The sequence below is a fragment of the Myotis myotis genome, unplaced genomic scaffold, assembly GCF_014108235.1.
Source record: "Myotis myotis isolate mMyoMyo1 unplaced genomic scaffold, mMyoMyo1.p scaffold_m19_p_6, whole genome shotgun sequence".
NCBI lineage: Eukaryota > Metazoa > Chordata > Mammalia > Chiroptera > Vespertilionidae > Myotis > Myotis myotis.
The window spans coordinates 100,955,327-100,978,142 of NW_023416368.1; the positions used below are offsets into that span (position 1 = coordinate 100,955,327).

At 57.5% G+C, this 22,816-nt stretch overlaps 1 protein-coding gene across 2 annotated transcripts in view; it reads left to right on the plus strand.

Moving 5' to 3' along the window:
- Positions 1-22,816, plus strand: part of PDE5A (phosphodiesterase 5A) — a 104,067-nt gene that overhangs the window by 6,944 nt on the left and 74,307 nt on the right. For both annotated transcript variants that reach the window (XM_036314592.1, XM_036314593.1), the window contains one exon: positions 19,900-20,488. In XM_036314592.1, the coding sequence (XP_036170485.1) occupies positions 19,900-20,488 (589 nt within the window). Of the gene's footprint in view, positions 1-19,899; positions 20,489-22,816 lie in introns of those variants that run through there.

Below are 22,816 nucleotides of genomic sequence, written 5' to 3' on the forward strand. Positions count from 1 at the left end.
TAAAGTCCCGTGGGCCACTGTTGGCCTCTGTGTTTGCGGAGACGCTCCCCTTGAGTGTGAATTGTGAAGTCAGGCTAGCTTTTCTGCAGCTCATTTTCTCTGAATGATTTTAGTTCACCCAAACTTGAGCAATCAAAGAGCCCCATTTGATATCCTGTCCTTAATGATAAGTATTTATACTAATAAAAGGGTAATTTGCTCATTAGACCGGGAGACCTTCCAGACGTCCTTCCAGACAAAGCTATGGTGGTGGGGCCGAGGAAGAGGCAGTTAGGGGTGATCGGGCCAGGAGGGGAGGGCAGTTGGGGGTGATCATGCCAGCAGGGGGGGCAGTTGGGGGCGAGCAGGCCAGTGGGGGGGCAGTTGGGGGTGAGCAGGCTGGTGGGGGGGCAGTTGGGGGTGAGCAGGATGGCAGGGGGGGCAGTTGGGGACAATCAGGCCAGCAGGGGGCCAATTGGGGGTGAGCAGGCCAGCAGGCAGAGTGGTTAGGGGCAATCAAGCAGGCAGACAGGTGAGTGGTTAGGAGCCAGCAGTCCCAGATTGCGAGAGGGACGTCCGACTGCCAGTTCCCAGATTGGAGAGGGTGCAGGCCGGGCTGAGGGACACCCCCCCCCCCCGCATGAATTTCGTGCACCGGGCCACTAGTAAACAATAAGAATCCTCATTTCTACTCCATTGACTAGTGGTGCTGATATTATAAGAAGAGAAAAGACCCTGATCTTTTGAGTTGATGAAATAATGGAAACACACACACACACACACACACACATACACACACACACACACACACAGAGTTTGTTGACTTTTAGAGGTAACGGAGATCATGTGATCCCAAGTCTGTAATGTACCTCTGTTAAAGAGACATTCTATTGGTCTCCTTTCAGTAGTTAGAAAGCTTTGGTCATAAGTGACAGAAACCCAACTTGAACTCATACAGAACCGATGCCTATAGTTGAAGTTCCTGGGAATTGGGTTTGGCTGTGAAATTCAGCAGATCAAATAATCGTCAAAATTCTGTCACTTCCTCTATATGTCTATTTAATCTATCTGTTCTTCCATCCGTCCATCCGTCCATCCCTCGATGGGCCCTGTGCTGTGTGGCTTTGTTGCCCTGCACGCTCTCTTCGTGTGCTGGAACGTTTCTTCTCGGCAAGTGTACGAGGACCTTCACTTCTGGCACTAGAGCAGTGCCTTCTTTGCCATCCCCGTCCTCAAAACTACTCTGGCCTCGCGGGGTCACATGCCTGCTCTGGACCCGCCACTGTGTCGGGAACAGTGTTGTCTGACTGCTTTGTCGAGGCAGAGTGTTCACAGCGTGACCATGTTCCTGGGGGCAGGGGGTTCCCAAAGGACATGACGAGGGCACCCCCAAGTCCCGGGCTACAGCCGTGCCCAGTGCTGACTCCCTTTAGTTTTAACGTTATTTCAACGTGGAATTTTTAAGATTCGTGTGAGTTCATCACAGTTACAACATGTGGGCAACTGTAATACCAAAATAAGTGGATAAGTTAATTATGAATAAAACTAGAGGCCCGGTGCACAAATTCATGCACGGGTGGGGTCCCTTGGTCTGGCCGGCGATCAGGGCCAATCAGGGCCAGCCGGGGGGAGAGACCGCTGGAGGTTGGCCAGCCGTGGGAGGTTGGCTATGGGAGCACACTGACCACCAGGGGGAATCTCCTTGCATTGAGCATCTTCGCCCTGGTGGTCAGTGCGCATCATAGCGACTGGTCGACCAGTCGTTCGGCTGTTTGGTCGTTCGGTTGCTTAGGCTTTTATATATATAGGTGAAAGCCCTCCAACCAAATGTCACTTGACAGCATCCACCAAACACCTGCAGGGGGAATGTGGCCCCGGCTGGTGACAGAGGGCCCGGTCAGCCGCCTCCACAGACGCTGCCCCGTGACAACCCCCGCTCCCTGGGTCTCTAAACAATCATGAGACCAAGTCCCAAGCACAGCTCGTGGCTCTCCGGGTGCACTTGGCGTGGAAGCGTGTTTGCATGTCATGTCCACCTCTTCCGCTCTCGGTCCTGCGGGCCGGCCCGCAGCATGACTGATGCCCCCGGAGAGAACTGGTGCCGGACTGCGGGCGGGGCCTGGGTCCAGGTGGGCATCGCAGGGATGCGAAGTGCACTCCTTCCACCTGTCTTTCGTTTTACCTGCCGTCGGTGTGAACACACAGAAGGAAAGTATTTTCATGGCAAAGGGACAGACGTCCATGACATACTTGCTCGCCGCCCAGGGCTCCTGGGCCCTCGGGCTGAGGCCGCCGGGCAGTCCAGGCTCCATGTCCGGCTGCACAGCGCATCTCGGATGCGGGACAGCATGGCTCTCAGGGGGGTGTTCCCCTCCGATGTCAGTGGGTTTCCTTTAAAGGCGTTTCCCATGCGCCGGTGAGAGCAGCTGAAGCTTTCTGCATCTTGTTTGCAGTGGGTTCCAGCTAGCGTCTCGTCTCGGATGCTCTCCCAGCGGGAGAGCCTGGGGCCACCACATAACTTTAGGCAGAACCTTCACTTCCTCCCCCAGCCCCAAGGGGCTTCCTCACTGAGACGTGAAGTGAGAATTTGGTGGTGTCCGTGGAGACGCCCCGAACCGCCCCTGTTTCCTGTGACACCTGCTATCGTATGTAGCATTTCCTTCATCGAAACCAAGGCTTCTGGGAGGCCACGCCCTGCCGTGGTGCTGTTGTCCTGGCTGGGAGAGGCTGTTGAGCGCATGCGGGAGGTTTAACACTGGCTGCTGGGAGCACCCCATCGTTGTGACCCACATTTCCAAATGCCCCCCAAGGGCTGGCACCTCCACTCAGCTGGGAGCTACTGTGCTAAACCCCTTAACATTTGTTTCTATTGATGGCGGTTAAGGGCCCGGGATAGGATAGACAGCGGCCCCCCGGATCCCGCCTCTTGCAGAGTGCGACCTTCGGAACTGCATTTGCTCCCTCTGAAACGGAAGCACTGGCATTCCGTTTCCTAGGCTTCTTAAGAATCTGTGAGCAGCAACGCACATCCCTTCTCTCTCAGTAGCAGTTTCCAGGTGTCCACTCTTTAGCCTTGAGTCGTCGGTGCCGTAGGTGGAATCACGAACGTCCACGGTCCTCCCCAAACGAGAAGAGCAGGACAGCGATTTGAGGGGCTGCGTCTCTCATCTCTCAGATGCATTTTCATTCACGGTGAACAGAACTCGGCGGCGTTTGTAAGGCGCTGGAGGGGGGTTGGAGTGGAGGCCAGAGCCTGGGTTTAGTTCCCAGCTTGGCTACTAACTAGCTTTGTGACTGGCCGGGGTTCAGACGCCTCGCATTAAAACAAGAAGGAGGAGTGGTCGGGGCAGAGAAGTCATACAGGAGCTTCAGCTTCTCCGTGACTCTCCCGGGAGAGCAGGGCACCAGCTTCTCAGAGGGAACCCGTCCTCCTGTAAGTACTTTCTCAGCGGGACTGGGCGGCCCTCCTCAGATTATGCAAATAACGCGACCCAGACTGTCTGAAACAGCAGCCGAGAGCAGGGAAAACGTCTAACGTTATGTTTCACGGCAGCGATGTGGGTGTTTTCGCTGCAGACCGTTTTAGCAGGTCCCCATATGTGACCAGGCGCCCCTCCTCCGGCAGGAAGTCCGCACACTCTTTGCAGTCGGGTCCTTCGTGGTGAGTTCACACAGCTAGCGACAAAAGCCCGGGAGAGAGGGAAGGGGTGACGGCGGAAGGGCAGGCTCAAGCACATGGAGGCGCCCTGTGTGTTCGATCCTTCAGGGTCTGCGGCTCCTCACTCGCTAATCTCTGCAGATGCTCCTGCTCCAGGGACTTGCCACGCGGCTGACCTGGAGGCCCAGGGGTCGGCCTGCCTGCAGCATGGCCCCAGGTAACCCTCAGGGAGGAGCTAACCCGCCCACCGCCATCCCGACCCCCTGGGGCTGAGCATCAGCGCCCCCTCCGGTTAGAGTAGGTCATGATGAAATGTTGCTGTGGTTCTCATCATCGGTCATTGGCTGTGTGTTTTCTTAATTTTGTTGTCAGTTTTATTATATCTTTGATATTTGGGGGGAAATTGTCCCCCAAATCTATAACTTATTTTTGAAAAAAAAAGTAATTTCGAGGTAGTGATGGAGAAAAAAAAAGTTACATTCTTGCATTTATTTTTCTCAGCTAAATGTTAGGCTCTTAATATTTATGCATTATTCAGAAAATTGTTAGATGTAAGTGTAGTTATTGGTCTGGGGAGTCTGTGTGTTCCACTTCTACTTTGAGAAAATGCGTATGTTCAAACAACTTTTTGTTTTCAGTATGAGTGTTTCTGTAGAGAAATTAGTGCATTTAAATCAGGAGCGTAAGAAGCAGCACTGCTAACGCCTCGTTTTCCTGTAGCAGCCTATTGAATAATTTCTTGTTATATTTACCAAAGGAAAGCGCTTTTGAAAATACACCCCGCTTAATAGTCAGTTACCTTAGAAACAATAACTATTGTGCATGAAACACTGGGGACTGGACTCCATGCTGTCCCTTTAAGCACTTCATTTCCTTTAGTTCTTTAGAGACCTGTGAGGGGCAGTGCCATTGTCTCTACTTTATAGGGAGAGTAAGTTATGCCCCTAAGGTGTCACCTTCCAAAGCAGTAGCTCTGGGCTGGCCAGAGTGGCTCAGCTGGTCAGCATCATCCTGTGCACCGAGGGACTGCGGTTTGATTCCCGGCCAGGCACATATGGAAGGCAACCGATAGATTGGCGTTCCACTCTCACATTGATGTTTCTCTCCCTCCCTCCCTCCCTCCCTCTCTCTCTCCCACCCTCCCTCTTTCTCTCTCTTCCTCCCTCCCTCCCCCTCTCTCTCTAGCATGTCCTCAGGTGAGGATTAAAGAAAAAGCAGTATTTCTGGGGTGGAAGCCCATCCTTCCCGCCTGGGGCCCTGACCTCCATGCTCACCGAAGTTCCCATGATGTGAATGGCAGCAGAGCAGGGGCTGGTGGAGGCGCCTCCCTCGGACCTAACTCAGGACTCAGGACGAGGCTGACTTTCTCGAGGCCCCTGACCGCCAGCACCCGCCGCCTGGTGCCGGGACGCGCCCAGAGGGTCCCTTTGCCTGGATAAGTTTACAGTGTAAGAGTGGAACTCCAGACGACATTTCTAAATAGGGTGGCTGGAGACTCAAGTACTAGGCCGTGGCCATTCTATTTTTAGTTTTAGAACCAAAGACCCTAAGGAGAGTATATTTTCAAAGAATTATTTTATCCTTCGTTACATTGGCTTAGGCAAGAGTACAAAAACGCTTTAGTTGCTTTTCAAGTAGGTTTCATCTAATATTTTAACTCATAAGTGATGCTTATTCGCATTTTTCCTTGGCCTTGTAAACTTTTCTCCCTACTCTTCTGGGTGCCAAGGAATCTCCTATAAAACCGGGGCGAAGGCTGTCAAGCTTTCTCCTTTCTAGCCATCTGGAATATTGAATATGTGTTTTAAGGCACTCCTGCCTATTCACGAGTCATTTTGTCGGATGAGTGAGCAGCTCAGCTCTGGCTGTGAGACAACATATGCTGTGTCTCTGGACATATGTATGCAGGCACGTGTGCATGTGTGTGTTGTGTGCGCATGTGCACATGTGTGTATGTCTGCATGTGCATGTGCGTGCACACGTGTGCTCGTGTGTGCCTGTGCATATGTCTCTGAATGTGTGTGCATGTATGTGTATGTGCATGTGCGCATGTGTGTGCGTGCATGTGCACGTGTGTGTCCCTTTGGCTAATCCTATGTGAAAGGCTGTGGGAGAGGGGGCTTTCCTGTCCTGTCAGTGGGTTTTGCACGTCCTGTTTATTGCTCCTAGATAGTGGGTGTGTGGGAGGGGCTGTGGCTTGCCTAGCTCAGTGGGAAATTTCTAGAACACAAACTATGCCTCGTAACTTTGTTTCCTGCGATACGTTTACAATAGTCTTCAGTGCACGTGAGAAACTGGGAAAGGGAGGACGTTTTCATTCTGGAGAGCGTTTATGCCTTAGATCAGTGGTTCTCAACCTTCCTAACGCCGCGACCCTTTAATACAGTTCCTCATGTTGTGGTGACCCCCAATTTCATTGTTACAAATGGAACATCATTAAAGCATAGTGATTAATCACAAAAACAATATGTAATTATGTATGTGTTTTCCGATGGTCTTAGGCGACCCCTGTGAAAGGGTCGTTCAACCCCCAAAGGGGCCGCGACCCACAGGCTGAGAACCGCTGCCCTAGAGGAACCTTTCATTTTTTCAATGAGCAGCACTGCTCCCAGTTCCTGTCAGTCCTCGGCTCTTTCCTTGCTCCGGGGCGTGCGGTGAGCAAGGGCCGCTGTGTCCTAGTGCGTGTGGCTGAGCGTGGGGCTGAGCGTGGGGCGCCTGCGTGGGGCTGAGCGTGGGGCACCTGCATGTGTCTGAGTGTGGGGCTGAGCGTGGGGCACCTGCGTGTGTCTGAGCGTGGGGCTGAGCGTGGGGCTGAGCGTGTGGCGCCTGCGTGGGGCTGAGCGTGGGGCTGAGCGTGGGGCTGAGCGTGTGGCGCCTGCGTGGGGCTGAGCGTGTGGCGCCTGCGTGGGGCTGAGCGTGGGGCTGAGCGTGTGGCTGAGCGTGGGGCTGAGCGTGGGGCTGAGTGTGTGGCTGAGCGTGGGGCTGAGCGTGGGGCTGAGTGTGTGGCTGAGCGTGGGGCTGAGCGTGGGGCTGAGTGTGTGGCTGAGCGTGGGGCTGAGTGTGTGGCTGAGCGTGGGGCTGAGCGTGGGGCTGAGCGTGGGGCTGAGCGTGGGGCTGAGCGTGGGGCTGAGTGTGTGGCTGAGTGTGGGGCTGAGCGTGGGGCACCTGCGTGTGTCTGAGCGTGGGGCTGAGCGTGGGGCTGAGCGTGGGCTGAGTGTGTGGCTGAGCGTGGGGCTGAGCGTGGGGCTGAGTGTGGGGCTGAGCGTGGGCACCTGCGTGTGTCTGAGCGTGGGGCTGAGCGTGGGGCTGAGCGTGGGGCTGAGTGTGTGGCTGAGCGTGGGGCTGAGCGTGGGGCTGAGTGTGTGGCTGAGCGTGGGGCTGAGTGTGTGGCTGAGCGTGGGGCTGAGCGTGGGGCTGAGCGTGGGGCTGAGCGTGGGGCTGAGCGTGGGGCTGAGTGTGTGGCTGAGCGTGGGGCTGAGTGTGTGGCTGAGTGTGTGGCTGAGCGTGGGGCTGAGCGTGGGGCTGAGTGTGTGGCTGAGCGTGGGGCGCCTGCGTGGGGCTGAGCGTGGGGCTGAGCGTGGGGCGCCTGCGTGGAGCGCGCGTCCTGCTTTTTCGGCCGAGATGGCTGTCCTGTCACCCGCGGAGAGCGCGATGGGACTCTCTTGGGCGGGGACTTAGTGAGAGTCTGTGAGGAATGACCTCTGAAGCATCAGCTTTGGCCACAGAGTCAGGGCTCAGGTGTGTGCAACCGCCTGTTTCCAGGCCTGAGAGGCCGCTCAGCCTGTGGTCTTGTACCAGCAGGAGTACGGCCTCCCCCCAGCCATCCTGGCCTCGCCCCAACTTCCAGCCTCCCCCAGCCTCCCCCCAGCCTCCCCCCGGCCTCCCCCCAGCCTCCCCCTCAGCCTCCCCTCGGCCTCCCCCTCAGCCTCCCCTCAGCCTCCCCTCGGCCTCCCCCTCAGCCTCCCCTCGGCCTCCCCCTCAGCCTCCCCTCAGCCTCCCATCGGCCTCCCCCTCGGCCTCTCCCTCAGCCTCCCCTCAGACTCCCCCCGGCCTCCCCCCCGGCCTCCCCTCAGCCTCCCCCTCGGCCTCCCCTCAGACTCCCCCTCGGCCTCTCCCTCAGCCTCCCCTCAGACTCCCCCCGGCCTCCCCCCCGGCCTCCCCTCCGCCTCCCCTCGGCCTCCCCTCAGACTCCCCCCCGGCCTCCCCCCCGGCCTCCCCCTCAGACTCCCCCCGGCCTCCCCCCGGCCTCCCCTCAGCCTCCCCTCAGCCTCCCCCCGGCCTCCCCCCCGGCCTCCCCCTCAGCCTCCCCCCGGCCTCCCCCTCAGACTCCCCTCAGCCTCCCCTCAGCCTCTCCTCAGCCTCCCCCTCAGCCTCCCCTCGGCCTCCCCCTCAGCTTCCCCTCGGCCTCCCCCTCAGCCTCCCCTCGGCCTCCCTCGGCCTCCCCCCGGCCTCCCCCTCGGCCTCCCCCTCGGCCTCCCCTCGGCCTCCCCCTCGGCCTCCCCTCGGCCTCCCCCTCGGCCTCCCCTCGGCCTCCCCTCGGCCTCCCCCCGGCCTCCCCCTCGGCCTCCCCCTCGGCCTCCCCTCGGCCTCCCCCTCGGCCTCCCCCTCAGCCTCCCCCTCAGCCTCCCCTCGCCTCCCCTCGGCCTCCCCCCGGCCTCCCCCCCGGCCTCCCCCTCGGCCTCCCCTCGGCCTCCCCCTCAGCCTCCCCTCAGCCTCCCCTCGGCCTCCCCTCAGACTCCCCTCAGACTCCCCCCGGCCTCCCCCTCGGCCTCCCCTCGGCCTCCCCTCGGCCTCCCCCTCAGCCTCCCCCTCAGCCTCCCCCTCAGCCTCCCCTCGCCTCCCCTCGGCCTCCCCTCGGCCTCCCCCTCAGCCTCCCCCTCAGCCTCCCCCTCAGCCTCCCCCTCGGCCTCCCCCTCGGCCTCCCCTCGGCCTCCCCTCGGCCTCCCCCCGGCCTCCCCCTCGGCCCTCCCCCTCGGCCTCCCCTCGGCCTCCCCCTCCGCCTCCCCCTCCGCCTCCCCTCGGCCTCCCCTCGGCCTCCCCCTCAGCCTCCCCCTCAGCCTCCCCCTCAGCCTCCCCCTCAGCCTCCCCTCGGCCTCCCCCTCAGCCTCCCCTCGGCCTCCCCCTCAGCCTCCCCTCAGCCTCTCCTCGGCCTCCCCTCGGCCTCCCCCTCAGCCTCCCCTCGGCCTCCCCTCGGCCTCCCCTCGGCCTCCCCCCGGCCTCCCCCCGGCCTCCCCTCGGCCTCCCCTCGGCCTCCCCTCGGCCTCCCCCCGGCCTCCCCCCGGCCTCCCCTCGGCCTCCCCCTCGGCCTCCCCCTCGGCCTCCCCCCCGGCCTCCCCTCAGCCTCCCCCTCAGCCTCCCCCCCGGCCTCCCCTCAGCCTCCCCCTCAGCCTCCCCCTCGGCCTCCCCCCCGGCCTCCCCTCGGCCTCCCCCTCGGCCTCCCCCTCCCCTCCCCTCGGCCTCCCCAGCCTTTCCGCACTGTCCCGGCAGGGCTCTGTGAGGACTGGGCAGCCTTCTCCCCGGCCCCGCGCCCGCATGCGCCCCGGGCACAGGAGGCAGCCCTCTGGGGAGGGGGGGAGGACGGCTCCGGGTTCTCCGCTCTGAGTCATCGCCGCCCGGTGAGGCGTGCGGGTGCGAGGGCTTTCTCTCCTGGAGATGAGGCGCTGCGGCAGGAAGGCCTGGGCGGCGGCTGGCGTGGCTGTGGGGCCGCCCCTGGCTGCCCTCCGCGCTGAGCCGCCCTGGCCGCTCCGGGACGCCCCCGGGCGCAGTGTGGGGTCCGTCTGCCCCGCGGAGACGCCAGCCCGCCCTCACGGGGCAGGTGGCCGCCTGTCCCTGCAGGACGAGGTTGCAGCCGGGAAGAAAGGGGTCCCGGGGGCAGCGAGGCCCAGGCTAGAGGAGAACTCAGGGCGCGCGTGACGCCCACCGCCCAGAGCTGTGCAGCCCGAGGGCTTAGCCGTCCGCCTGGGTCTCTCCGCCCCACGGGGGCTGCAGCCGCCTTGTCTCTGTTAAGCACAGGAGACGCTGTGGCTTTCAGAGTGCGAGGAAAAGGGGAGGAATTTGATGCCACAAATTATTAATCCAAGAGCTTTCCATGGCCCAGTTATCCTACACGGGGCGGCAGTGTGGCTGGTACACGGGGTCGCTCTGTGGCTGGTACACGGGGTCACTCTGTGGCTGGTACACGGGGTCGCTCTGTGGCTGGTACAGGGGGTCGCACTGTGGCTGGTACACGGGGTCGCACTGTGGCTGGTACACGGGGTCGCACTGTGGCTGGTACACGGGGTCGCACTGTGGCTGGTACACGGGGTCGCACTGAGGCTGGTACACGGGGTCGCACTGTGGCTGGTACAGGGGGTCGCACTGTGGCTGGTACACGGGGTCGCACTGTGGCTGGTACAGGGGGTCGCTCTGTGGCTGGTACACGGGGTCGCTCTGTGGCTGGTACACGGGGTCGCACTGAGACTGGTACAGGGGGTCGCACTGTGGCTGGTACACGGGGTCTCACTGAGGCTGGTACAGGGGGTCGTGGTGTGGCTGGTACACGGGGTTGCACTGTGGCTGGTACACGGGGTCGCTCTGTGGCTGGTACACGGGGTCGCACTGAGGCTGGTACAGGGGGTCGCACTGTGGCTGGTACACGGGGTCGCTCTGTGGCTGGTACACGGGGTCGCTCTGTGGCTGGTACACGGGGTCGCACTGAGGCTGGTACACGGGGTCGCACTGTGGCTGGTACACGGGGTCGCTCTGTGGCTGGTACAGGGGGTCGCACTGAGGCTGGTACACGGGGTCGCACTGTGGCTGGTACACGGGGTCGCACTGTGGCTGGTACACGGGGTCGCACTGTGGCTGGTACACGGGGTCGCACTGTGGCTGGTACAGGGGGTCGCACTGTGGCTGGTACACGGGGTCGCACTGAGGCTGGTACACGGGGTCGCTCTGTGGCTGGTCCACGGGGTCGCACTGTGGCTGGTACACGGGGTCGCTCTGTGGCTGGTACACGGGGTCGCTCTGTGGCTGGTACAGGGGGCGGCAGTGTGGCTGGTACACGGGGTCGCTCTGTGGCTGGTACAGGGGGTCGCACTGTGGCTGGTACACGGGGTCGCACTGAGGCTGGTACAGGGGGTCGCTCTGTGGCTGGTACACGGGGTCGCACTGTGGCTGGTACACGGGGTCGATCTGTGGCTGGTACAGGGGGTCGCACTGTGGCTGGTACACGGGGTCGCTCTGTGGCTGGTACACGGGGTCGCACTGTGGCTGGTACAGGGGGTCGCACTGTGGCTGGTACACGGGGTCGCACTGTGGCTGGTACAGGGGGTTGCACTGTGGCTGGTACAGGGGGTCGCACTGAGGCTGGTACACGGGGTCGCTCTGTGGCTGGTACACGGGGTCGCACTGTGGCTGGTACAGGGGGTTGCTCTGTGGCTGGTACATGGGGTCGCACTGAGGCTGGTATAGGGGGTCATGGTGTGGCTGGTCCACGGGGTTGCACTGAGGCTGGTACAGGGGGTCGCTCTGTGGCTGGTACACGGGGTCACACTGTGGCTGGTATAGGGGGTCGTGGTGTGGCTAGTACAGTGTTCCCAGTGTGGCTGGTCCACGGGGTCGCACTGAGGCTGGTACAGGGGGTCGTGGTGTGGCTGGTACAGGGTTCCCAGTGTGGCTGGTCCATGGGGTCCTTCCTGCTCTTGCGATGATGATGTTGGGTTGGTGAGTCGCCTCCTCTCCGCCGTCTGTGACCAGCAGTGGCAGCCGGAAGCAGAACAGGGACGCACCATGTGGCGGCTGCAGCTCAGTGCACCGGCCACGCTTGCATGTCAGGGCGACGGACGCTAAAAATCCTTCACTGTTTGTCTGACGCTCCGTGTCAGCTGGGAGGCCTGTGCTTTTATTTGCTGAACCCAGCACCGCTGAGCACGTGTCTCCTCTGCAACACGTCTGTTACGTGTTCTCTGCCGTGCGCTGCTTTAGGTGTAGAACGTGACCTGTTTTCAGAGAGCCGGGGCACCCGGTGCTGTGAGGACACCTCCCGAAGAGGCCGCTCTCCGAGGCCCGGGGCCGGCTTCTCCCTCCGCGTTGAGTCCCTTCCCGTCTGGCGCGAAGGAGTGAAGTCAGCGCGGGAGTGGCTGGAGGCGGCCTCTTTCCTGGGCCTTGTGCGCCTGCGGTGGACTCTGACCCCCTCGGAGGCAGCGGGGCGTCACCGGGTGCCTTTTGCACAAGCTTTGATGTGCGGGAACAGCGATGAGCTCGTGGGCCACGAGCCCCGGTTTCGAGTCCTGGTGCTGCTGCCGAATGGCAGGGTGTGTTTGGTTCAGCCGTTTACTTTAGCGTCATTATTTATTTATTTACTTATAAAATCCTCACCTGAGGGTGTTTTCCCATTGACTTTTAAGGAGAGTGGGAGAGGGAGGGAAAGACAGAGAGAAACATCGATGTGAGAGAAACACATCGATTCGTTGCCTCCTGAGCCCTGGCCAGGGCTGGGGCTGAGAGGAGCCTGCAGCCAAGTATGTGCCTTTAGCCAGAATCAAACCCAGGCAGGAGGACCCTTTGGTCTGCAGGCCAATGCTCTATCCACTGAGCCACACCGGACAGGGCTTGAGCTTCATAATTTAGAAAGTAGGGCCCTGGCCTTGGCCATGGGGCTCAGTGGGTTGTGCTGAGAGGTTGCTGGCTCAGTTCCCAGTCAGGGCACATACCTAGCCTGTGCGTTCGATCCCCAGTGGGGGACATGCAGGAGGCAACGGATTGATGTTTCCCTCTCACATCAATGTTTCTCCCTCTCCTTGCCTGTCTCTCTCTCTCTAAAAAATCAATAAAATGTATTTTTTTAAAAAGGGGAAAAGAAAGTAAAGCAAAAGGAAAGGAAAGAAAGAAGAAAAAGGCCCTAATGCCCCGCGGTGCTGGTTTGCGCCATGTCCTGAATGTGCGTACTTGTCCGCATCCCGTAGAACTGAGGAAGCGAGGGAAGGGACTGTAGAGAGACCCGGTCCCAGAGCAGGGCAGGGCTCCCGGCCTCTCCAGTCCCCTCAGTACTTTCACCCTCACACCTGCCAGGCTCACGGCACCTTCTCCACCTTATTCACACGTGTGCCTTCACATCTCACTCCATATGACAGCAAACTCCAGTGGGCGTGGACATTAGCCTCTGAACACAGTATGAACTGGGGCCTCATTCCCGTATCCCTGGCGCCCAGGTCAGTGCCTGGCGAGCCCGCGGATCTTCCCTCCAGAGAATAATTTATTCTAGAAGCAAAGGACGCTTAAAACGGAATCCAATTAAAGCGGGAAAATACTAGTGAAGAGGTTTTTATGGGGACTCTATCTTGGAAAATGGAACTGCAGGTTACTGAAAGTGAATTTATTTTAGATGCAATAAAATTCAGGTGATCGTGCACACTCAATGCTAGTTTTTAGAATAAGCAGTTAGTTTTCTGGCAAAGCCATACCGTGCACAATACCTATACTTCTAGCTTGACGTTCACAGCTGGATCAAGAGAATCTTTTTCTCCCCAAATACTGCTCTTGAGTTAATATGTGAAGACTTCCTCCACTTTCCCAAGGGGCCTTAATCTAGAATGTAGTTGTTTGAGTAGATTCTCTTTTCAAATACGAATGTCATTGTCCTTCATGCGTTAGCAGCCCAGTCACCGGCACAGCCCTTCGCCGCCCATGGCTGGTGTCATAGGAGAATAGTCCCCAGTGTCCTCTGTCCCCTTCGAGAAAGTCCGCATCGCACACAAGAACTTTAACTTCCATTCCCAGGTGACAGGGAGCCACGGGAGGGGAAGAATATCCGTCTAAGACAGTGGTCGGCAAACTCATTAGTCAACAGAGCCAAATATCAACAGTACAACAACTGAAATTTCTTTTGAGAGCCAAATTTTTTAAACTTAAACTATATAGGTAGGTACCTTGTTATTAACTTGACTAGAGGCCCGGTGCACAAAAATTTGTGCACTCGGGGGTGGGGGGGGTCCCTCAGCCCGGCCTGTGCCCTCTCGCAGTCTGGGACCCCTTGGGAGATAACGACCTGCTGGCTTAGGCCTGCTCCCGGGTGGCAGAGGGCAGGCCCAATCCCTAAGTGCAGCCCCTGGTCGGGCTCAGAGCAGGGCCGATTGGGGAGTTGGGGCGCCGCCCCCTGTCATGCACAGAGCAGGGCAGATCGGGAGGTTGCGATGCCACCCTCAGTCACAATCAGGGTAGGGCCGATTGGGGGGTTGGGGTGCCACCCCCTGTCACACTCAAGTCAGGGTCGATGGGGAGGTTGCGGCGCCACCCCCTGTCACACACAGAGCAGGGCTGATCAGGGGGTTGGGGCGCTGCCCCCTGTCACTCACAGAGCAGGGCCGATCAGGGGGTTGAGGAGCTCCCCCCCGTCACTCACAGAGTAGGGCTGATAGGGGAGTTGGGGCACCACCCTCTGTCACACACAGAGCAGGGTGGATCAGGGGGTTGGGGCACCGTACCCTGTCACACTCAGGGCAGGGCTGATCAAGGGGTTGGGGCGCCACAGCCTGTCACACACAGAGCCACAGGGCGATCAGGGGGTTGGGGAGCTCCCCTCTCTCAGGCACAGAGCAGGGCTGATCAGGGGGTTGGGGTGCCTTCCCCTGTCATGAACAGAGCAGGGCGGATGGGGAGGTTGTGGCCCCACCCCCGTCACACACAGAGCCGCAGGGCGATCAGAGGGTTTGGGCGCTGCACCCTGTCACGCTGATCCCGGTGCCGGGAGGCCTCGTGACTCCGCTGATCCCGGTGCTGGGAGGCATATTACCCTTTTACTATACAGGATAGAGGCCTGGTGCACAGGTGGAGGCCACCTGGTTTGCCCTGAAGGCTGTCCTGGATCAGGGTGGGGGTTCCCACTGGGGTGCCTGGCCAGCCTGGATGAGAGGATGATGGCTGTTTGCAGCTGGTCACACCCCCTTCAGGGTGGGGGTTCCGCTTGGGTGCCTGGCCAGCCAGGATGAGGGGATGATGGCTGTTTGCAGCTGGTCACACACCCTTCAGGGTGGGGGCTCCCACTGGGGTGCCTGGCCAGTCTGGGTGAGGGGCTGAGGGCTGTTTTCAGGCTGGCAGGTGACTGAAGCTCCCAACCGCTCCTTTTTTTCTTTTTTTTTTTTAATTCTGGGCCAGCTTTAGCTCTGAGGTTTGGCTCCAGCTCTGAGGCCTCGGCTGCTGAAAGCAGGTATCTGGTTTGTTTGAGTTCTATAATCGAAACACTGTTTCAACTCCAGCTCTGAGATCCCGACTGGCTGAAAGCAGGTTTCTGGGGTTTTGTTTAGCTTCTATATTTGTAACAATGTTTCAGACTGCAAGCTCAGAGGCCGGCAGCGGCAGGCGGGGAACGTTAGAGTCCTCCATCACTGAAGCAAGCAAGCCACATGTTTGCTTCAAGCTGCCTGGCTGCTGGCCGCCATCTTGGCTGGCAGTTAATTTGCATATTGCCCTGATTAGCCAATGGGAAGGGTAGCGGAGTGACACCAATTTGCATGTTTCTCTTTTATTAGTGTAGATTAGGGTACTCCTAAGCTGGCCTTTGCTAGAAACGTCCTCATTTTATAATAATAAAGCCACTAACACAAAATAATTACAATTCTTAAATTGATGACAAAAATACCTGTAGGATTTGCAGCTGGTTGGAAAAATGCAGGTAACTTTATGCTTTGAGTAGGTACTTTTGTCACCCGTGGGCGATTTGCGGATGTGACTAGCACTAACCACTGCACATGAGACTGCTGACTGACTGGCTCACTCAACTCGTGCATGAATCGCGAGCGCTTCCCCCGCGCTGCGTATCCCGTCGCCCGACCGACCGACCGACACCCCCCACTTCTCCTAACGCCACTTCTTCAAAATAGACTCGCCCAGGCTGAAAACCGACTTCTGCGCATGGGCCACGAAGTTCAATCGCAGTGTACGTGCATGCCCGCATGTGGTATTTTGTGGAAGAGCCACACTCAAGGGGCCGAAGAGCCACATGTGGCTCGCAAACCACGGTTTGGCGACCACTGGTCTAAGAGAAAAGGCTGGCATCTCCTCCAGTAGCCACGTGGGCCTCAGGCCGTTCCACAGGCTGTGCCACAGGCCATGCCAGTGCAGCTCCCAGGGCCGCCGGAGGGGAGGGAAGGGAAGGGCGTGCGAGACTGTTTCCCCTTCCTTGTGGCTGATCCCTAATTGGCTGCTGTGATGTCATCGTAACATGTGTTTTCCTGCGCACACATGTCCCTCCAGGCACTCAGATCATTTAAACATAGCAGCAAAGACCCAGAACCAGTGTGCCAGCCCCGCCTCTGTCTGAGACGTGCACCAGGCCCCGCAGGGAGCGGCCTCCGCAGGAGGGCGGTGAGCAGTAACTGCTGCACACGATGCTGGTTTCTGCAGTGAGTGTGCTGGCTCTCAGACCCACAGACGGCTGCTCCTGCGATGCAGCTCGCTAGGGCCTTTTACTTATTCACTCGAGAACTACTTGTTGAGCTCAGTCTGGCCGGCCTGGCTCAGTGGTTGAGATCAACTTATGAGCCAGGAGGTCACGGTTCGATTCCCCGTCGGAGCAAATGCCCAGGTTGGGGGCTCCGTCCCCCATGGGGGGCGTGCAGGAGGCAGACGATCCACAGTTCTCATCATTGATGTTTCTATCTCTCTCTCCCTCTCCTTTCCTCTCTGAAATCAATAAAAATATCTTTTTAAAGAAAGAACTACTCGTGGAGGACATAGCGTGTGGCAGGCGCCTTGTAAGTGCAGGGCTGAGGAGGGAGTCAGACGGACAGGTGGCCCCGGTGGCACTTACGTCTGGTGGGAGGAGACAGGCGATGCACCAGCGGGTTAATAACCAAGGACAGTGTCCCTCAGTGAGAAGCCGGTGGAGTGGGACCGGCTGGGCTGGAGGCATGTTAGGTGGGGCCAGGGAAGGCCTGGCTGAGCAGGGGGTGGGAGCTGAGAGCAGCTGGGTGATGGGAGGGGAGAGGGTCCCAGACTGGGCACAGGCAGAGCTTCGTGCGCTTGAGTTTGGGTTTCATTCTCAGTTCAAGTGAGAAGCCAAGTGGGGTAGTGAAGATGCTAAGATCACCCCTACTGGTGTGCTCAGTGGTTAGAGCGCTAGCCTTCACACTGAAGGGTCTCGGGTTCGATTCCCAGTCAAGGGCATGTACCAGCTCTGGCTGGGGGCACATGCATGAGGCAACCAATTGATGTGTCTCTCTTACATTGCTATTTCTCTCTGTATGTCTCTCTGTCTCTGTCTCTCTTCCCTCTAACCCAGTGGTTCTCAGCCTTCCTATTGCTGCGACCCTTTAATACAGTTCCTCATGTGGTGGTGACCCCCCGCCATAAAATTATTTTCGTTGCTACTTCATAACTGTAATTTTGCTACTGTTATGAATTGTAATGTAAATATCTGATATGCAGGATGTATTTTCATTGTTACAAATTGAACATAATTAAAGCATAGTGATTAATCAAAAAACAATATGTAATTATATATGTGTTTTCTGATGGTCTTAGGCGACCCCTGTGAAATGGTCATTCGACCCCCAAAGGGGTCGCGACCCACAGGTTGAGAACCGCTGCTCTAATCCCTCCCACCCTTCCACTCTCTAAAAATCTAAAAATGAATGGGAAAAATACCCTCGGGTGAGGATTAACAACAACAACAAAAGATGCTAAAATCCACTTTGTGACAAGATTACTTGTCGCTGGGTGGAGAGAGGATTGAAAGGGGCAAGTATAATACAGGGGAGGTGGGGGGCAGGAGGGGCCACGGCCACCTCCGGGAGGCGTGGTAGGGCTCTGGCCACGTGGAGGGCAGGAGGTGGAAATGAACAGATTGGGAGAGAAGATGGTTTGATTAAAAAAGAAAAAAGCTCATCGCTACTTTCCAATCAGCAGGTAAGATAGTTGTGGCTAAGGTTGGGGCTTGTAGCTGAAATGGTTAAAATGCCTATGTTTATGTTGGTTGACCAGTGTAAGTTCCATGCACATATGTTTTAAGTCTCGTGACTTATGTTCTTGCAGACACATTGCTTTCTCCCTGTCTCACATTTTACAAGACAGTTTTATTCCGGGGTCTCCTGCATTTTTGACCGGCTCATGCATCTCTGACATCAATGTCTGACCCTACAGTGCGATTTTGAGGGGGTACAGTAACCTTTCCCAGAGTATGGCACCCTCACATCTACGTTTTTAAGATACGGCATTATTTTAATCAGTGCACTTTGTTGTCACTGTTTGTTCTAAGCCACAACATGAATTTATAAAACATTAGGACACTTACTTTTTTTTTAATCCTCATCTGAGGATATGTTGAGAGAGAGAGAGAGAGATGTGAGAGAGAATCATTGATCGGTTGCCTCCCATACGGGCCCTGACCAGGGATCAAACTCAGAACCTAGGAATGTGCCCTGCAACCTTTTGGGGCAGCGGACGTGATCCTCAACCACTGAGCTACCAGCCAGGGCAGGACACGGGCATTTTTTAAAACTCTGTGCTGTAGGTACTGTATATGCTTGTGGTCTGTACACTAGACCTACCTACTCTGTTACTTTTAAGAGAGAGCTTTAAAGGGCTTTTATACTAGTAACTGTATCCATCACTTGAAATTGTGAGTATTCCTTATAACATCTGTTACCTTCTTTACCCATTCCGTTCTAGACCGGGAGCATTTCAGAATAAGATTCGTTCACCAAACAATGTGTTTTTGCTCAAAATAAAATAATTAAGGGAACATCCCATAATGAACTCAGAAATGAGGCAGCCTCTTCCTCCCCCTCTTTCACATCCTTTTTTTCACTGAATCAGTGGTGGCCATCATTCACATCGCCACATGCGCCCATCTTTCCGCGCCTGCCTCTCGTCCCATCGCGTTAACGTGCCCTGACGCATGTAGCCAGCCTTCCGCTGGGGGTTAGGTTGTTCTGTTCTCTGCTATAACCGACCGTGCACAGCAACTCCCCTGGGTCCCTCCTTTGTCACAGGCGTGCCACCTCTGGAACAAAGGATAAACGCATTTTAAAATGTGTTAGATGTTGCCTGTTTGCCTCCCAAGAGGTGCTGTCCATTTCTACCACCACCTGAGAGACTGGTGAGTGTCTGTATCGCGACACTCCTCAAAGGAGTGCCTGGCCCAACCTCTTCTCTCCTGGCATTTGGTGCGATTAGCCTGTATGCTCTTCTAGCGTGGAGGCCGCGTTGCTCTCACTACAGGCAAACTCTTTAAGTATCTGCAGTGGAAGCAAGTGTTTCTCTTTAGAAGGTAAATTTTCATTCTGGAAAAAGTCGCGACTTACTCATAACCTAGATTTTAACGTAGCTGTCACTCTAGGTTTGGGTGGGGGGTGGATTTTGTTTTACTTATTTGTTTGGAGAGAGAGGCTTAGTGAGAAACAAGTCTAACTTTTAGATAAAATAATGCTCTTCTGCGGCTTACGAATTTTCTTAGAAGTTAGCCTGGAAAGAAGAGTTTTAAAATGTCTAAAGTAAGGGCATGCCGCCTGGTGTGAGATTACAGCTGTGCAAGGGGGAGTGTTTGAATCAGCCAAGCCTTGCGTGTGTGTGATGTGGTATTTAGTAGGTTTCCGTCACAGGAGGGCACATGAACGACGAGTGATTTTAAATCTTTGGGCTGAATGCTCACACTTAGGTATTGCCTGCTTTAAAGTCTTCACCCTTCCCACCAGCGGATGATCCAGAGGAGGGAAAGGTGCTGCTATGAGCGGGCATCGTCCGGGGAATGTACCCGGACGTCTACAGTCTTCCTGCAAACCACATCAAGTTGTTGCTGTTGTCTGTTTCCCCTTCTAAATCGAACCCGTGTGTAGTGATATAGAGAAAGCCCTCTAAAAGCAGGCCTGTGAGCGAGCCACATTTAGCTAAACCCTTGCTTTTAACTTTCACATACTTAACTGCAGAACACGTGTGTTTTAAACGACAGATTAACTTCCACATATATGTTTCCTGAGACTGCCGTCCCATGCCGGCTTACACTTGAATACCTGCTGATTTTGAGAGAAGCAGACTTGATGTTGGTGTGTTCTAGGTCAGACATCTGGACTATGTGCATGGACATCATATTTAAAATCATATTTAATTAAAATGTCCTTTGGACCACTGGTCCTCGTAGTTTTTTCAGGATGCAGCTGTCGTCAGTAAGGCAGCTTGTTAATATTCCCGATGACAGTGGATTATTACCTAGTGAGTTGACGTGGGGGGCTTGCAGCTTCGGGCACCCCGTCCCTGGCCAGGAGGTAACCGCCTGCTCTGTCCTGTAGAGAGATGGTCAACGCCTGGTTCGCTGAGCGAGTCCACACCATCCCCGTCGGCAAGGAAGGCGCCCGCGGCCGCGCGGAGTCCTGCCCGTGCCCCCCGCAGCACAGCCCCCGCGCCGAGGGCAGCGCCCCGGGCACCCCCACCCGCAAAATCTCCGCCTCGGAGTTCGACCGGCCGCTCCGGCCCATCGTGGTGAAGGACTCGGAGGGTGCGGTCAGCTTCCTCTCGGACGCGGACAAGCAGCAGCAGATGCCGCTCACGCCCCGCCGGTTCGACCGCGACGACGGGGACCAGTGCGCCCGGCTGCTGGACCTGGTGAAGGACATCGCCAGCCACCTGGATGTCACCGCCCTGTGCCACAAGATTTTCCTGCACATCCACGGCCTCATCGCCGCCGACCGCTACTCGCTGTTCCTCGTCTGCGAGGACAGCTCCAACGACAAGTTCCTGGTCAGCCGCCTCTTCGACGTGGCCGAGGGCTCCACCCTGGAGGAGGCGTCCAGCAGCTGCATCCGCCTGGAGTGGAACAAGGGCATCGTGGGGCACGTGGCCGCCCGGGGCGAGCCCCTCAACATCAAGGACGCCTACGAGGTGAGGAGGAGCCTGAGCAGGGCAGGAGCCTTGGGTGGGAACATGGGTGGGGCACTGGGCGGTGCTGGGGATGGTGGCACTGGGCATCACTGTGGGTGGTGGGCACTGGGCGGTGCTGTGGGTGGTGGGCACTGGGCGGTACTGTGGATGGTGGGCACTGGGTGGTGCTGGGGATGGTGGGTACTGGGCGGTGCTGTGGGTGGTGGGCACTGGGCGGTGCTGGGGATGGTGGGCACTAGGCGGTGCTGGGGATGGTGGGCACTGGGCGGTGCTGGGGATGGTGGCACTGGGCATCACTGTGGGTGGTGGGCACTGGGCGGTGCTGTGGGTGGTGGGCACTGGGCGGTGCTGTGGGTGGTGGGCACTGGGTGGTGCTGGGGATGGTGGGCACTGGGTGGTGCCGTGGGTGGTGGGCACTGGGCGGTGCTGGGGATGGTGGGCACTGGGTAGTGCTGTGGATGGTGGGCACTGGGCGGTGCTGTGGATGGTGGGCACTGGGTGGTGCTGTGGATGGTGGGCACTGGGCGGTGCTGTGGATGGTGGGCACTGGGCAGTGCTGGTGATGGTGGGTACTGGGCGGTGCTGTGGATGGTGGGCACTGGGCAGTGCTGGTGATGGTGGGTACTGGGCGGTGCTGTGGATGGTGGGCCCTGGGCATTGCTGGGGATGGTGGGCACTGGGCAGTGCTGGTGATGGTGGGCACTGGGCATTGCTGGGGATGGTGGGCACTGGGCAGTGCTGTGGATGGTGGCACTATGGTTTGTGGGGATATTTGAAACTGCATTGTAATAATTTGCACATTTATTTGAAACTGCCTTTATGGTAAGAGTGTTTGGTGGCTGAGTCAGGGATAAGGCACTGAGTGGGCCTTGTCCTGCTTTTCTCCCTAACGAGGATTTGATCGCAGCCCTTCTCCTAGCTGATCTCAGCTCTTACCCGACCTCTGAACGTAGCCCCAGCTATACTCCCTCCACATCCACTCCTGGGGGTTCTCCTGAGATTCTAAAATGAAAGGTGCAAAAACTGTCCAAAAAACCCAAAAACTCTGTAGACCTTTTCATTCATTCCTTCAAATTCATACTCATCCACTCAAAGCTCCCTGGACACCGAAGTTTAATTTTCTTTCTTTCCGATCTTTCTCCCATTTTTAATTAAGCAAATTAACTTCTGGGCGCCTTTAAAATGGGACTTTTTAGCCTAAGATATTTCCGTGGAAAGATTTGCAATTTCTTCCGCTTCTGCTACAGTATATGCGGGCCTTTACTTATGGACTTAAAGATTAGACTTTATAATCCCTCAAATTCCACACTTAAAACGATCCTCTCGCTAGTAGAATTGCAGGCTGTAAGCAAAGCATCTCCTGGGAATGGCACGTGGGATGTGGAGGAGATAGTTTCTAGCTGGAGTAGCCGTTAGCTTGTGGAGTAGCGGGCCACCCCGTGAAGGGCCCAGGGTGCCCCGCTTGCCCCGCTTGCCGCTCCTCTGTGTAACCCCAGGGGCCATCGCTCTGTTATTCACCCCGTGTCCCTGGCGCCGGGTACAGTGCCTGGTGCCCCATCATCTTTATAAATACTGGTTCCGCAAAAATCATAGACGAGAAGACAGATAAATAGACTAGAGAGAGGATCGTAATAGACGCTGGGGAACAGGGTGGGGGCAGGGACGCAGGAGGTGACCGCTGTTTGGGGAGTGGACCCTGGACAGCAGGTGAGACCTGAGTGGATGGAGTTGTGTGCACGGTGGGCGCAGAAGGACCTTTCAAGCGGAGACCCCGTCTCTGCTGGACGTGCTGCTTGTATGGGAATGTGTGGGTCATGTCCAGACGCTGCAGAACTGCGGGGCAGAGGCGGAGGGAACGGGTCCCCATGCCAGCTGCGGGGCAGAGCCTGGGGGAACAGGTCCCCAGTGCCAGGTGCAGGGCAGAGCCGGAGGGAACTGGTCCCCTGTGCCAGCTGAGGAAGGGAACGTGGCCCAGGGCGGGAGGAGCGGTCCGAGGGGGACCCTATGACTCAGACTGTGCTTGGGACGATGAGTTCTATGGCGGCCGTAAGTTACGTGGAGGGAAACACTGGAGGTGGGAGGAGAAAGGATTTTAACTGCCTGGGGAGTGAGGGTCTGCAGAGGGCACTGGCCACAAAGGTGAGGGGGAGTGGGTCTCCATGAGGAGCAGAAGCTGCTGGGCGTGGCTGCCCAGAGGAGATGGAAGCAGAAGAGCAGGGGTGGGGGGTGGAGGGGGGGGTAGGGGGCTTGGGTTTTGAAGGTGGGTAAGTAACTAAATAATAGTAACTGGGGAGAAATACTGAGGGCAGGGATTTGTGGAGGGATGGG